The sequence below is a fragment of the Cydia fagiglandana genome, chromosome 6 (genome assembly GCF_963556715.1).
Source record: "Cydia fagiglandana chromosome 6, ilCydFagi1.1, whole genome shotgun sequence".
NCBI classification, from domain to species: Eukaryota; Metazoa; Arthropoda; class Insecta; order Lepidoptera; family Tortricidae; genus Cydia; species Cydia fagiglandana.
Window position 1 is genome coordinate 15,037,467 of NC_085937.1, and position 14,982 is coordinate 15,052,448.

Sequence of the window (14,982 nt, forward strand, 5' to 3'; positions counted from 1 at the left end):
TTAAATATTTTTAAGGAAGTGCGCAATCATACTACACGGCCCCCTAATTTTGGTGTAGTCGCCATATTAGCGGCACGCGGTGAACCACAGTTTCTTATACTATTTTCGTCGGTATCGACGAAAGGGAGTAGAATCTACTCCCTTTTTTGCGTAAAGAGTTTTGCAACAACCCATTACCGCTAGGTAAAGTGTATTTCTACAAAGGATTCATTTTTTTCCTTGTGTCGGATTATAAACATGGCTTTCTAAAATGTCGCCCTTTTACGTAAAATCGTCATCTCCTCGGGGAGCATCCCGCTCAGCTGTTTTTGTGGATGTTGGAAGAATCCAAAATGGACAAGAAATCTATCAATCGCTCATCTCAGCTACAATCGAGGGCTTCGGCCGTCGATGGTAAAAAAAGTACGGGTGAGTACAAAAGATGAAGGTCACACAGGTTCTATTACGATGACATTTTGTTATGTTTTCTTATGTCATGTTGTGTCAGGTGACTTGATTATTTATGTTTGATCTTAGAATTGACGCACAAACCTTGGCCAAAAAACAACAAGAAACGCGAAGGTCCTGGTAGCGCTCCTAAAAATGAGCCTAATCGGAAGAATGTACCAGCGCAGAGGGGTCGGGGTCAAATTGACCGGAGACCTCGGGCTCGCGGGGCCCCCAACTACGCTTTGGGTGGAGCGGAGATCGCCAGGTAAACATTGAAACAATTATATGCGGTATGCGTAAATTGTATTGTAAATATGTAATACCTGTATGCCATGTAAAAGCTGCATTTTATAGGTGCTTTGTTTGATAACGGTACTTTGTTATTGCATTGTCAGCGAATTTACATGATAAAACCAACCATTTCTTATTCCATTATTTTCAGTTGCTACCAGAGCTTGACACCCCTCACATGCTCAAAGTAGTTTCTGAGATTTAATATGTTCAGTCTTGTTTATAAAATGTGTGAGATCTATACCATGAAGTTTATTGTAAGCTTTTCTAAATGTTTCTCACTTGTTGTTACAGGTTAGGAGACGACGAAGACCCTGAAATAGGGTCTGTGTATGCACCTGGAAGCAAGAAGCAAAACTGGAACCATTTGCTGAACTTCATGTATACTCCCCGGGGGGGTATAGACAGAAGAGATCCAGTGCCGCGTCGTCAAGGTGTACAGAGAACTGCTCAAAGGCATAGTCATGATCTTTATCTGCGTGCTTAGTAAGTTATACAATATTCAAAGTATTATTATTTTTGATATTAAATAGAAATGCTGGAGTTGCCAAAATATTTCAGCATGAGTTGCATTCTCGCCATTTCATACATGAAGTTGCACAAGATGTGAACTCATGCTAGCAGGTCAGAAAAATCTATTTCAATGTTTATCTTTTTCTAGTTGCCAGTTTGTGGTGAAAGAGGATGGAGACTACAGGGCTAACATACTGGATCCTGATGTACCTATCAAGTGGGAGCAAATTGAAGAAATTGTAAGCATTTATTTATACCTCTTTGTCTTTCATATACAAATTTTAATTATTTGGGTGAAACTACTCACTGCCATATAAATGTATTTTCTCAAATTCACTTTCAAACTTGCTTTGTAACATTTAAATGTACACATATTTCATCTATAGGTAGACAGCACAAATATGGCATTTGCTCAGTCTTTATTCATGTTTTTTTTTACAGGTGGTTAGAAGCACCGGGAGCACCGAGTGCCCTATCTGCCTTGGAGCTCCAGTGGCGGGCCGCACCGGTCTCTGTGGCCATGTCTACTGCTGGCCCTGCGTCATGCATTACGCTGAGACTCATGACAAGCAACCTCCGCCATGCCCAGTCTGTCATGCTCCTCTTCAGGTCAAAGATATGAAGCCAACAAGGGTGGTGCAATGGGAATCACCTGCAGAGGAGGTACTAATACTAATGCTTTTATAGAATAGAATACCCACATGTATGTATGTTTGGCGTCCATTATCTCGCGTTAGGCTTAAATATTTTTTTTACATTTTTTTATATCTTGTTATTTATTGTATTTATCAGTTATGAATTTAAGATTTGGTACTTGATGTTGTGGTTATTAGATAATAGGTTATAGAATAATTTCTATGATCTCATCAACATATTATCAGTTACCAAGTTTCAGTGTCAGGTAGTCCATTTCAAACACAAAATGAACCTAACTAGTACATTCGTGATACTTGGGTTGAGTGACTTAAGAATTGAGAGATTACAAACACAATTTTTTTCAAACTTTTGAACAAAAGTATCTTCATCCATCAACATTCTTTATTTACTTATGTCTAATTGTTAATATCTGTTATGTAATGTCTAATGTCCCTTCCAGATAAGCATGCGTTTGGTGCGGCGCCTGCGGGGTTCCACGGTGGTGGAAGTGGCGCCACCGCGCGGGCAGGCGCAGGACGCGGCATCAGCAGTGCTGCCTCTTGATTGTATCAATGATGCACCATATGCCAAGTTCTTTGCTGCTAATAAACAACAGGTAAATACCCTTAAATGGTTGGGTATGAGAGTCTAACCAAGAAAAGTCTGCAGGGGATTTGATAACTCATGCAGTGCAAGTGTTATTTATATGTCATAATTTTATAGAAGTTAGACATTTAAAATAAAACTTGCACTTTGTAGGCTATCAAATCCGCTGCAGACTTTTCTTGGTCTGACTCTACATCTTACTGTCAATAAAAAAAGTTAGCTGGAGTAGCCGGTGCTTCATTTCCTCATACGGATTTTGACGTTTTTAAATATTATGCATGTGTGTCATATGTAGTTAGAAAACTTTAAATCAGTTCATTGTTTCTGAAATAGGTGTTAAAATGTTAAACTAAATAAATAATGTAACAGGATTTGGTAGATTTGCCAGTACAAAATTTAATTCAATTCAATTCAATTTTAGGTGCATGACATATTGAAGAGGGAAAGGAAAGAAATAGAAAACCAAATATTAGCAGAGATAGATACAACTGAAATTGTATTCATGGAACAAGCATTAGAGTTGCTAAGGGTGAAAGAGGAGTCAATTAATTTACAATGTGATGTCACTAAAATCAAAGAGGAGGTCTTAGACGAAGCTCCAACAGTATACGAGAAACAAGAAGTTAATCAAAACAGGGTGGATTGGTTTGACGTGAATGAAGAAGGTGCAGCTTGTATAGATATTGTACAAGAACAAATGCAGAATTTAGAAGTGACTGATGTTGGATCCAGCTTAAATCCAGACGCACCTGAGTTCAATATAAATAACATAAATGAAAGTCAACCTGAAGACTTCCCGTTGATTGATCACACTGAGGATACTGAAGAGTTCAAAGATACCTCTTTAACTGATGCTGACAAGCAGAATCAAGCTAAATACTTCTACTTTTACCAAGGTAAGCAAACTCATACCTTGTACAATTTTTACAATTAATTTATGTGCAACTGTAGGATAGACTTTCTAGTAGTGGTCAACCAATCTTGAACCGTTTTATCATCTGACGAACAGCATTGCTCTCTAAATATTCAATAGGCTTCAAAACTGTACAGAAGCTTAAATAATTTATTGTAATTACTATAGAATAGTATATAGTATAGATGTTGATGGCTAAGCAGTGTGCAACAGATTTGTGCTATGCTCATGTTGTTGAAAATTAAAACGTTCCCTAACTAATTTATCATTAGCCTTTTGAACGCAAAATCGTGGCAACGACGGCAAATACGGCATTTGACTTCGATCGTTTTTTGATGAAAATCTACTGAAAAACACCCCACTTTTAGGGTGGAATTATTTATTCACAAAACTAAATTATAACCCCGTGGCGTCAGTGGCACGGCAAATGGATGCGCCGTTTGGCGTTCAAAAGGTTAAAAACCCCAATTTTATCACGGTTCATGAGCCAACCCAGTTTGTAGTAAGGTTGTTTTGTAGAACATTTGTTATGTCGACAGCTGCCGACGGCCAACAAGTGTTCCTGAACAGTCTGAACGTGCGGATGCTGAACGCGGCGTGGGGTGCGCTAGCGGCCGCCCCGACAACCATCGTCGGTCGCGTCCTGCACCGCGAAACATTATCACTTGTTGAACAGGTAAGGCACCGAGATAAGAAATTAAATATACTCTCTCAAGCCATTTCCGTTACTAGAAAACAGCGGTAAATTAAAAAAATGTAGGCGGGAAGGGTTGTCGTCCTATGTAGAAACTTTGAATTTCGCGCCTACTGACGAACTTGTTTAACCGGCTATAAAATTACAAATACAAATAATTTATTGAGAAAAGTATAGTACAGTGGTTGTTCTTAAAGACTAAGAATTTATATAGAGACAAGTGGTTTACAAATGCCTGAACTAGGATTCCCTGTGTTTCAGGCAGTGAAGGACAATATTAATCAATTTTTAATTATTCACTTATAAACTACCAGTGGCGGCGCGTCAAACATATCCATAGGCAAGCCGAGGCTAATTTGGTTTACATATTTCCTTTACAACTCTACTCAAACGTCCAAAAACAGGCAAGCCGGTGGGAATCGGCTTCTATGGACGCGCCGCCACTGTAAACTACATGTGTTACACAATATAACTGTAATCACCTTAACAAAGAAGTAGGTTCAAAGAATTTTCAAATTGAATTAAAAGCAAAAACAACACAGTGGCAACTCCAATTTTCTTGACGCAACAATGAAATTTTTACCATAGAAATAGTTATACTTTAATTTTAATGGATTGTTAAGAGTTTTCATTTCAACAATAGGGACCTGAAGGGATAAATGAACAAAATATACTAAAAACGATTCACAGAGGTTTTGTGATATAATGCAAGGTAATATTAAGGAATAATCGATCATGTAATTGCTTTTTTTTCCTTTCAGACCAGAAAGCATATGCCGTACGCTGCCCACTTGCCACTCAATTGCTCTTTTGACATAGTGGAAATAGATCTCAATCCACCTTATGTCACTGAAGCTGCGATCAAAAACTTCTCAGGTATGATTTAGTCCTTTATTGATTATTTATCGTAAATTAAAAACATGCTTTCTATGAGTCTACTGTAGCTAACACATTTTGGTTTCCCTTTCCCTTCGGTTCATATTAAATCTAAGAAGGAACTGACCGCTAGTCAGAAACAGATTTCCATGACCTATCGCCTCCCGGGTGATAACTCGTATAGTGGTTAACGGCTATGTACGATGAACCCTTATGGACGTCAGCCGCCGCTCCATCGGTGGGTTGAGGAACGGCAGCCACCGAAACGTGTAAAAAAATAAGACAAATTTAGTCATCGCCTCCCGTTTGATACTTTGTCAGATGATAGTTTAGATGCCGCGAGCACAATTTCGACCGCCGTCGAGAACACGGGACTAATCCGTGCCGTTCGGGTATGCGAGTGAAGCAATGAATTTGAGCTGGTGTTGAATGTTACAGAGGAGCTGGACCGGCGCGCTCTTGTGCGCTCGCGGCGGGCGCGCGAGGAGCGGCGCCGCGAGCGCTCGTGGCGCCGCGCCGCCGAGGGCCCGCCGCGCCCCGACCTCTCCTCCTCCGAGCACTTCCCGCCGCCGCTCAGCAGCCCGCCCGCCGCCGACCCCGTGCTGCTGCCGCCGCCGCCGCCGCCGCCGCCGCCGCCGGACCCCGCTCCGTCGCCGAGCGGCGGGACGGCTTCCTCGGGTTTATCATTTGCTAAGGTATGTGTATTTCTCACTTTATTAATACATCGATCGAAAATCTATTGTAAATTAGTATTGTCGATAAAGATTTCTAATAATGCCATACGATTCAATAAATTATTGATAATCTAACGAGTACGGAACGGCCCTGGCGTTATCTATTGACATATTTTTGTCTTAGTATTCCACCTGTCCAATTTCTTTGTTCGTTGTGTATTTTGTCTCACATTTTGACACACAATGACATTGGACTGAGATATTTTACAGATGAAATACCACCAGGCCGCAACTTCTTTTTTATTATGAGACAGCGTATAATCGCACTTTATCATGCATAAGTAAAAATTTTAAAAAAAAGTGTTCATTTACTCAGCGTGTACTACATTACATCATATTCATACCGTAACCGTTTCTTTTCGTGATAACTAAATAAACAGTGTATGATTTACCCATAGAGGTACAATAATATAGAGAAGACACAGGGGAGGTGCCAAATGACCGAACGAGATACACTTATAGAACTTTCAGTAGGAGTAGCAGAGAAAGCGGTACTATTGCTTGTCCTTGTCACAGTCTCACTTTTTGTTTGTTCCCCACCTTTTTGTTAGTATGGCTATGGTGGGCAACAAATAACCCGACCAAATTACGAAGATTGTTTTTGGTATATTGTCAGGAATGTCAAAACGTGTTTTTAATATTGTCGCATTGCGTATGTTTTGTCCCTCACGGAGGCACGCGCACACCACTTCTATAGGATGCTACTTCTATGGATTTACCAATAATACCATATTTATAATTTCCTTTGTATTTTTCAGATGGCAGGCACCTCCGGTACGTGGCGAGTACGCCGCGTGTCGACTCCTCCGCCGGCGCCGCCCCCGGAGGAGGAGGGCTCCGCCCCCCGCGCGCTGGTGCTGAGCGACGCCATCGAGGCCGCCCTGCAGTCCAACATTGTGGCTCCGTCCTCTGGGAAGAAAAACAAAAAGTCTAAGCATAAAATTTTGTTTGCCACTGGTATGCACCGCGCTGCATAGATTCTCTATTATTCAGTTATACAATAATAACACGCTTACATAATGAATATGTATAAAAAAAAATATAACAATTAGCTGTTTCTTGGGACCCTTCATTGGTGAGCATTATCCGCTTTTGTTTCAAGTAAACAAGTAAAATTTTAATTTTTGTTGCTTCAAAATAAAGATTCTGTAGAAACAATTGGTGTAATACTTATTTTGTTAGGTCGGTAATAAATTGTGTTATATAACATAATGTTTGTGTTCTTTTTTGTGTTAGCTTGCTAAAACGACAAGAACCAAAGGCTTATGCGACAAATTAACTAAAAGTTAATTTATTTTCCTGTCGAATTAGTGAACTGGAATTTTAACAAAGTTACGTAGTGATATGTTTACATTATATTTGTACTTTTAAAAAACACCTATATGTATCGTGATGTTTATTGAAATAAAAATGTGACTGCATATGTTATTGTTTCATTTTATTAAAACTACCTGAAATCTGTTTGTGGCTTATATGATTAGCTCTTCACTGCCAACGTTTCCTTAGGCATATCAGTACAGGGCGAGAACTGCTTACAAGTTCGCTGTTTGCCTTTTTAGGGTTCCGTACCCAAAAGGGTAAAACGGGACCCTATTACTAAGACTTCGCTGTCCGTCCGTCCGTCCGTCCGTCTGTCACCAGGCTGTATCTCACGAACCGTGATAGCTAGACAGTTGAAATTTTCACAGATGATGTATTTCTGTTGCCGCTATAACAACAAATACTAAAAACAGAATAAAATAAAGATTTAAGTGGGGCTCCCATACAACAAACGTGATTTTTGACCAAAGTAAAGCAACGTCGGGAGTGGTCAGTAGTTGGATGGGTGACCGTTTTTTTTATCTCCATTTTTGTTTTTTTTTTTGCATTATAGTACGGAACCCTTCGTGCGCGAGTCCTCAGTCTATACTCATCACATTTGGTGCCGTCATGGGGTGATAATCTCTAGACTTGGCGCAGTATTGAATGGATGCCCTCGCCTTATTTGTAGATGGAAGACTTAAATGAAAAACCGGGCAAGTGCGAGTCGGACTCGCGCACGAAGGGTTCCGTACCATAATGCAAAAAAAAACAAAAAAAAAGCAAAAAAAAAAATGGTCACCCATTCAAGTACTGACCCCTCCCGACGTTGCTTAACTTTGGTCAAAAATCACGTTTGTTGTATGGGAGCCCCATTTAAATCATTATTTTATTCTGTTTTTAGTATTTGTTGTTATAGCGGCAACAGAAATACATCATCTGTGAAAATTTCAACTGTCTAGCTATCACGGTTCGTGAGATACAGGGTGACAGACGGACGGACGGACGGACGGACGGACAGCGAAGTCTTAGTAATAGGGTCCCGTTTTACCCTTTGGGTACGGAACCCTAAAAATGTACATTATAAATAAACTTGGTCAAGCAGATCTTGTCAGTAGAAAAAGGCGGCAAATTTGAAAAATGTAGGCGCGACGGGATATCGTCCCATAGAAAATTTGAATTTCGCGCCTTTTTCTACTGACAAGATTTGCTTGACCATCTATAAATCGAAATTTCTTTACCTACTCTTTAGTACTCTTTTGCTGTCTTCTGCTCTTACAAGTTCGAGCGATAGAGAGGCAAATAGACGAACGAAGTGTTTCGCGGCTCTCTCAGCTAAGTCTGCATTGTGTCAAAAATCGTATACGATTTGTTGTAAGTTTTAAGGTCAGTCATGCACATATGTATCGTGATGTTTATTGAAATAAAAATGTGACTGCATATGTTATTGTTTCATTTTATTAAAACTACCTGAAATCTGTTTGTGGCTTATATGATTAGCTCTTCACTGCCAACGTTTCCTTAGGCATATCAGTACAGGGCGAGAACTGCTTACAAGTTCGCTGTTTGCCTTTTTAGGGTTCCGTACCCAAAAGGGTAAAACGGGACCCTATTACTAAGACTTCGCTGTCCGTCCGTCCGTCCGTCCGTCTGTCACCAGGCTGTATCTCACGAACCGTGATAGCTAGACAGTTGAAATTTTCACAGATGATGTATTTCTGTTGCCGCTATAACAACAAATACTAAAAACAGAATAAAATAAAGATTTAAGTGGGGCTCCCATACAACAAACGTGATTTTTGACCAAAGTAAAGCAACGTCGGGAGTGGTCAGTAGTTGGATGGGTGACCGTTTTTTTTATCTCCATTTTTGTTTTTTTTTTTGCATTATAGTACGGAACCCTTCGTGCGCGAGTCCTCAGTCTATACTCATCACATTTGGTGCCGTCATGGGGTGATTATCTCTAGACTTGGCGCAGTATTGAATGGATGCCCTCGCCTTATTTGTAGATGGAAGACTTAAATGAAAAACCGGGCAAGTGCGAGTCGGACTCGCGCACGAAGGGTTCCGTACCATAATGCAAAAAAAAACAAAAAAAAAGCAAAAAAAAAAATGGTCACCCATTCAAGTACTGACCCCTCCCGACGTTGCTTAACTTTGGTCAAAAATCACGTTTGTTGTATGGGAGCCCCATTTAAATCATTATTTTATTCTGTTTTTAGTATTTGTTGTTATAGCGGCAACAGAAATACATCATCTGTGAAAATTTCAACTGTCTAGCTATCACGGTTCGTGAGATACAGGGTGACAGACGGACGGACGGACGGACGGACGGACAGCGAAGTCTTAGTAATAGGGTCCCGTTTTACCCTTTGGGTACGGAACCCTAAAAATGTACATTATAAATAAACTTGGTCAAGCAGATCTTGTCAGTAGAAAAAGGCGGCAAATTTGAAAAATGTAGGCGCGACGGGATATCGTCCCATAGAAAATTTGAATTTCGCGCCTTTTTCTACTGACAAGATTTGCTTGACCATCTATAAATCGAAATTTCTTTACCTACTCTTTAGTACTCTTTTGCTGTCTTCTGCTCTTACAAGTTCGAGCGATAGAGAGGCAAATAGACGAACGAAGTGTTTCGCGGCTCTCTCAGCTAAGTCTGCATTGTGTCAAAAATCGTATACGATTTGTTGTAAGTTTTAAGGTCAGTCATGCACGTAGCAAATAAAACTACAATATCTGGATAAAATTCATGTATTTTTTGTATCAGCACAAACAAAACTTGGCAAAACGCAGTAACTTAGAAATACATGTATGTCTTATTGCGCTATTTTAATTAATGTTCTAGTTAACTTGACTTCCAAATATGTGCTTTAATGAGTAGTGATACGTGCTAAATTTGAAACTATCCATGAATGAAATGCTTCTGCAAATTTTTGGAAACATCATCTCCTTTTCAAATGTCATGTTCACATTTGTGAAATTAGAATTTTCATTATTGCTGTTATAATATCGTAATCCTATCCGATAAAATATTGTGATTTGAAGATCATATGTAGATTGAATTAGTTCAATCTACTAATTCTTTATATTCGATATTCTATGAGCCAAAATAGCCATCTACATGCTGTTACAGTCGGCGTAATGACTTCATCGAGGAGAGACTTTGTTTTCAAACCTTTTAAGGTTATTGAAGTAAAGTTTCGCAGTGCAGAGTGTCCCAGACCCCGAAGTGGGCATAGAATAGCATGCGACGACGTAAATATCTACTGTTTTGGTGGTTATAACCCTTCACTCCCTCGAACAAGTATACAGAGAGAAAATCCGACTTGGACACCGGAGCGGCCGCTTTTTAAAGAGCTCTGGAGTTATTCGATAGCAACGCGTAGATGGACGGAACATGAAGTCGTGGAGAATATGCCGGAAGAGTTAGCATCTAATGCTATGTGTATGAATGGCCGATACTTGATGGTTTGTACCGTAACTAAAATTATTTCTACCATATGTGAAAAATCTCACTTTGTTGGTTGACCAAGGATAGTTTTTACTTGCGTCATGATGCCAGATCATGATACCTTATTTTCTCATTTACATATTATAAGTATCTTAGGACTGCCCTTACAGGCACTAAAAATTGTACTAATTCAGCGGTGTCATTCACGAATTCGAGCCAATCGTGCAGCCTAACGCAACTAGTTGCGACCAATCACGCGCGTGATGCGAACTCATCAACCAATTGCGTTGTAGCGGTGTCACACCGCTGTAGGCCCCATTCATTCCCCATTCCTATTGCCTATAAGGCCAGTCTTTAGATATTATACGTCAATGTATTTTCTACTGACAAGGTGCCAGATTTTGACTGACAATAATATATTTTTTTAGATATTTGGAGGTACTGGTGCGCCATTTGGTAACAAGTGTAGTAATGATGTGATTGCATGGAAGGCGAGTCCAGGTGATGCTAAGCTGGTAGTGTTGGAAGCAACAGGTACAAAGCCACCGGGACAATATGGGCAGGCCATATTATGTCATGATGGACATTTCTATACTATTGGTGGCACCAACGGCTTTGCTTACAACAGTGACATATACAGGTAAATATCATTAATATAATCGTTTTTTCTCTCTGCTTTCTGCAGTTTGATAATATTAAAGCAATTAGTTATGTTATTAATATCATCATCATCTTCCTAGTGTTAATTATAGTGTATCTCAGCTATTTGTCATGGCTCATGGGAGCCTGTGGTTCACTTGGCAACTAAGCCGAGAATTGGCATAGGCACTAGTTTTTACAAAATCGACAGCCATTTGACCATCGAAAATTCCACACCAGAGGGCAAACCAGGCCTTATTAGGATTAGTCTTGTTTTCTTTAGGTTTAATTAATATTGCTATTTTATTTTCAGGTTAGATCTCCGAACATTGGTCTGGGAGTCAGTTTTCGTAGGTACCGGTGATGAAGAAGAGCCTATAGGAAGGTACAGACATGAAGTTGCAAGAGTTGATGACAAATTATACATAATAGGGGGCGGGACAGGTGAATGGGCCTTTGAACTTATGGAGATACCAGTGTTTGACCTACAGACTAGAACATGGTCTACGTTAACACCGAAAGCTGATGACACCCAGGGAGTTGCTGTGGCCCCTTTACCACGAAAATGCCACAGTGCTGTCCAGATAGACACACCAACCGGTGTTCAAGTATTTGTAGCAGGGGGATCTGATGGTAATTCTGTGTTCGAAGATATATGGAGGCTTAATTTGTCCGAGATGCAATGGTATAAAATGCATAAGACTGTGTTACCAAACCCTCTATATTTTCATTCGTCTACAGTAACTTCACAAGGTTGCATGTATGTATTTGGAGGTATTGAACCTAAGGAGGATGCGGCTAGTAGAAATAATATTTTGTATAAAGTTTGGCTTTGTATACCAAAATTGAGTGAGATTTGTTGGGAAGCTATGTTACATTTATATCCTACTCTAGATTCAATGCCTAGGGCAAGGCTACTAGACATGGGGATACCTGTGCACCTGGTGGACAGGTTATGTCCACAGTATTAAATTATTTTGCATCCTTTGACAGAGCATTTTAATTTTAACTTGAAAGTCGAAGTTATGTTAACTAGGCCATGCCTGTCAGACTCACTTTTAAATCAAATCAAATATTATTTATTATTTTGTGGCAAAATGTATGATGTTTGACGACCACGCATCAGGGGGCTTACTTCCAACATCGAAAAGCGAAAAACGTTCCTCTGTCGGTTGAATGCAAGAACGATGGAGAGGCAGAAAGATTTTCGATTCTCTGATGATAGTGTGGTAGGACCTTAGTTTTGTGACGACTGCTAAACAACCTTTTTTTTAGGTAAACACAATGAATGATAGAAACGCCTTGAAACCCATGTTTTTTCGCAGTGTAATAAAACACCCATTTTATTTTGCAAATGGTCATAGCATTTAAAAAGGTTTACTATTAACATATTCATTTATGTATAATGGAATTTCCTAGCCTTTTGACCGCCACAGTCGGCTGTGGTCGTCATCGGGAAGTCTTGCCACGGACGCCAACGACGGCCACAGCCGTCAGTTTCGCCAATGCAATAGGAACTTACGCGGGACTCCGTAAAGTTCACTTTCGCTTGAATAATCGCGATCGCCTGGCGTCCGGGGCACGGCATATTCTTTCGCCGTCTGGCTTTCAAAAGGATTCTGACGACTTCCTCGGCGATTGATGAATTTGTTAATGATAAATTAATATTGTATCTATTTATAGGTGTTCGTCCTATCATAAAAAAATAATAATAATGCTTTTCAGGGTTCCGTAACCACCCAACAAACAATTAGGCGACACTTAGCACTTATTTTATCACCTAAAGACATATAACGGCTGTAGAATAGCTATATACTCTAAGCTTACAGGCTCTGGTGACATCAAGGTCTTTAATGAAATGAAATGAAATTGTTTTATTCCAGAAAACTTCCATAGAATTACAATAAAATTAAATTAAAATTAAACTATTCGACTGTACAATAAAATTAAAATATTCACGTCTATAAATAATACCTAAATACAAATTAAAACTTAATATTAACTACACTGATTTAAACTTTCACGATTATTAAACATTATCTAACTGCACAACCCCCCCCCAAAACCCTAGTCCCTAGTGCGCAAAACGTTCAAACTGATAAACAAGACCAAGTGCGGGTAGTTCGAAAAACTCGCGCGGCTAGAAGATGTTGATGTCAACTTGAGCCAGTCTTCTCCGAGACCACGGGGACAACGCCGTCCTCGAAACGTCGGAGGTAAATCTTAAAACTTAAATACGCGATTAAGTCCCGTTGTGCAGTTAGATAATGGTTAATATTAACTAGCCCAAGGGGCGTATCGCCCCGACCCTATGGTGACCGGTTTGTGGTAGGTCCTCCAGCGCTCATGAAGCGGGCTACCGTCCCACTCCCTCACTGCGGACAGCAGCGTATTGGCGGATGCATTTATCGCCTTTCTGGCGGCGGCGCTCTTCGCTCTCAGCAGCGCGCCCCAGCCCGGCGCGCGCCCCTTCGCGAACATGGCGCTCGCGCTGCACCAGCGCGGCAGCCGGAACAACGCCCGCCATGCGTTATTATACTGTACGCGCATGTCTCCCACTGCTGCACAGGTGTAATCTGACCACAACTCCACTGTGTAGACACAAGTACAAAAACTTAGGAACAGCTGCCGTTTCACGTCGTCGCTGCATTTGGCGAATCTTCTGGCTAGCATGTTCGCTCGTACTGCAATAGCTCGTCTTTGCCTTTCAATGTCCCTGTGGTCTTTCAAACTAGACAGCAGGATGTGGCCTAGGTATTTAACCTCGTAGACTCTCCGCAGTTGAACTCCATCAAGTAACAGTGGCGGTACGCTCAACGGCATATTTGCCGCTTCCATGACCATAAACTCTGACTTGTCCGGATTATACTTCATGTTGTGCTGGCTGGCGTATTTTCCGCATTCCGCAAGTAAGTCTCGCATAGCGGCTACTGATGGAGCAAGCAGGACCATATCATCGGCATACGCTAGGTGGTTGGCCATTATGCCGTTGATGGAGCAGCCGACCCCGGTTTTAGTCAAGGCCTGTGAGAGCCCATCCATGAAGACACTGAAGAGTGCTGGTGACATGCTGCCCCCCTGCCTCACCCCGCAGTTTAGCCCAGTGGCGGCGGACAGAGTTGACTTCCATCGTACCATGTTCTTTTGTTGGGAGTACCACTTTTCCAGTATCTTAATAACTGGTGGGGGCGTATTTCGCTCTTCTAATTTCTTCCAGAGGAGTTGGTGGTCAACTCTGTCAAATGCCTTACTCAGGTCAAGGAAGCAGGCGTAGACAGGGGTTTTCCTAGATTTGTAGTAACCTACTATCTGCTTAAATGCGTAGATGGCCGAGGTTGTTGATACGCTACTCTTAAATCCAAACTAGTTATCGGCAGTGTCCAGATATGGGGCAGCGAGCTGGTGCAGCACTCTCTCCAACAGTCTCGCTATTTTAAGAGGTCCTTGTATAGCTTTAAGATCCACAGTAGCCGTATTGGCCGCTTTAATGGATCTTAAGCAGCTAGTGTTATAGCTCAAAGTGAATTCTACCACCTTAACATCTATATGAGTAATAAGCAGCTGCAATTTTCACTTAAGGTTCTAAACAGGCGATAAAAACTCTTTTATAGCTCCGTTACTCGCAATCGCTTCTTAACTCTCTTGTCTCACTTACAGTCGAACAGAGAAGTTATGAGTCACTTTTATAGATCATGTAGTCGCAGACGGGCGTTATTCAATACCTTAGTACATCTTATAGTGTTATTAGAGTCTTACTTACAACCTAAGCCTATAGCGCCATGTTAATATGACCGATGAATTAATAAGCAAAACAAAAACTGTTAATTAGAACGTAAATACTTAATAAAAATCGATACTTTTACTCAATATAGACATAATGTTAGTATTGTTGTATTTA

At 40.6% G+C, this 14,982-nt stretch overlaps 2 protein-coding genes across 2 annotated transcripts; both read left to right on the plus strand.

The window, feature by feature from the left end:
- The first annotated feature begins 39 nt into the window (after window positions 1–39).
- On the plus strand, window positions 40–7,113 carry LOC134665307 (E3 ubiquitin-protein ligase RNF10). The gene is made up of 11 exons (XM_063522221.1): window positions 40–408; window positions 517–694; window positions 1,015–1,206; window positions 1,382–1,472; window positions 1,675–1,896; window positions 2,330–2,485; window positions 2,897–3,371; window positions 3,928–4,064; window positions 4,844–4,958; window positions 5,397–5,653; window positions 6,451–7,113. The coding sequence occupies exons 1-11, from the start codon at window positions 315–317 to the stop codon at window positions 6,667–6,669; spliced, it is 2,136 nt and encodes a 711-aa protein (XP_063378291.1). The 5' UTR covers window positions 40–314; the 3' UTR covers window positions 6,670–7,113.
- A 2,837-nt stretch (window positions 7,114–9,950) lies between these two features.
- Window positions 9,951–12,071, plus strand: LOC134665293 (kelch domain-containing protein 10 homolog). The gene is made up of 3 exons (XM_063522194.1): window positions 9,951–10,462; window positions 10,874–11,085; window positions 11,398–12,071. The coding sequence occupies exons 1-3, from the start codon at window positions 10,094–10,096 to the stop codon at window positions 12,053–12,055; spliced, it is 1,239 nt and encodes a 412-aa protein (XP_063378264.1). The 5' UTR covers window positions 9,951–10,093; the 3' UTR covers window positions 12,056–12,071.
- The last annotated feature ends 2,911 nt before the right edge of the window (window positions 12,072–14,982 follow it).

Bases quoted from the DNA above. Each gene is read 5' to 3' on its own strand.
- LOC134665307 (XM_063522221.1), top strand. From the start codon at position 315: ATGTTGGAAGAATCCAAAATGGACAAGAAATCTATCAATCGCTCATCT. The intron at 409-516 runs GTGAGTACAAAA...GTTTGATCTTAG, and splicing joins CGATGGTAAAAAAAGTACGG to AATTGACGCACAAACCTTGG. The intron at 4,065-4,843 runs GTAAGGCACCGA...TTTTCCTTTCAG, and splicing joins CATTATCACTTGTTGAACAG to ACCAGAAAGCATATGCCGTA.
- LOC134665293 (XM_063522194.1), top strand. From the start codon at position 10,094: ATGAGCCAAAATAGCCATCTACATGCTGTTACAGTCGGCGTAATGACT. The intron at 10,463-10,873 runs GTTTGTACCGTA...ATATTTTTTTAG, and splicing joins TGAATGGCCGATACTTGATG to ATATTTGGAGGTACTGGTGC. The intron at 11,086-11,397 runs GTAAATATCATT...TTTTATTTTCAG, and splicing joins TACAACAGTGACATATACAG to GTTAGATCTCCGAACATTGG.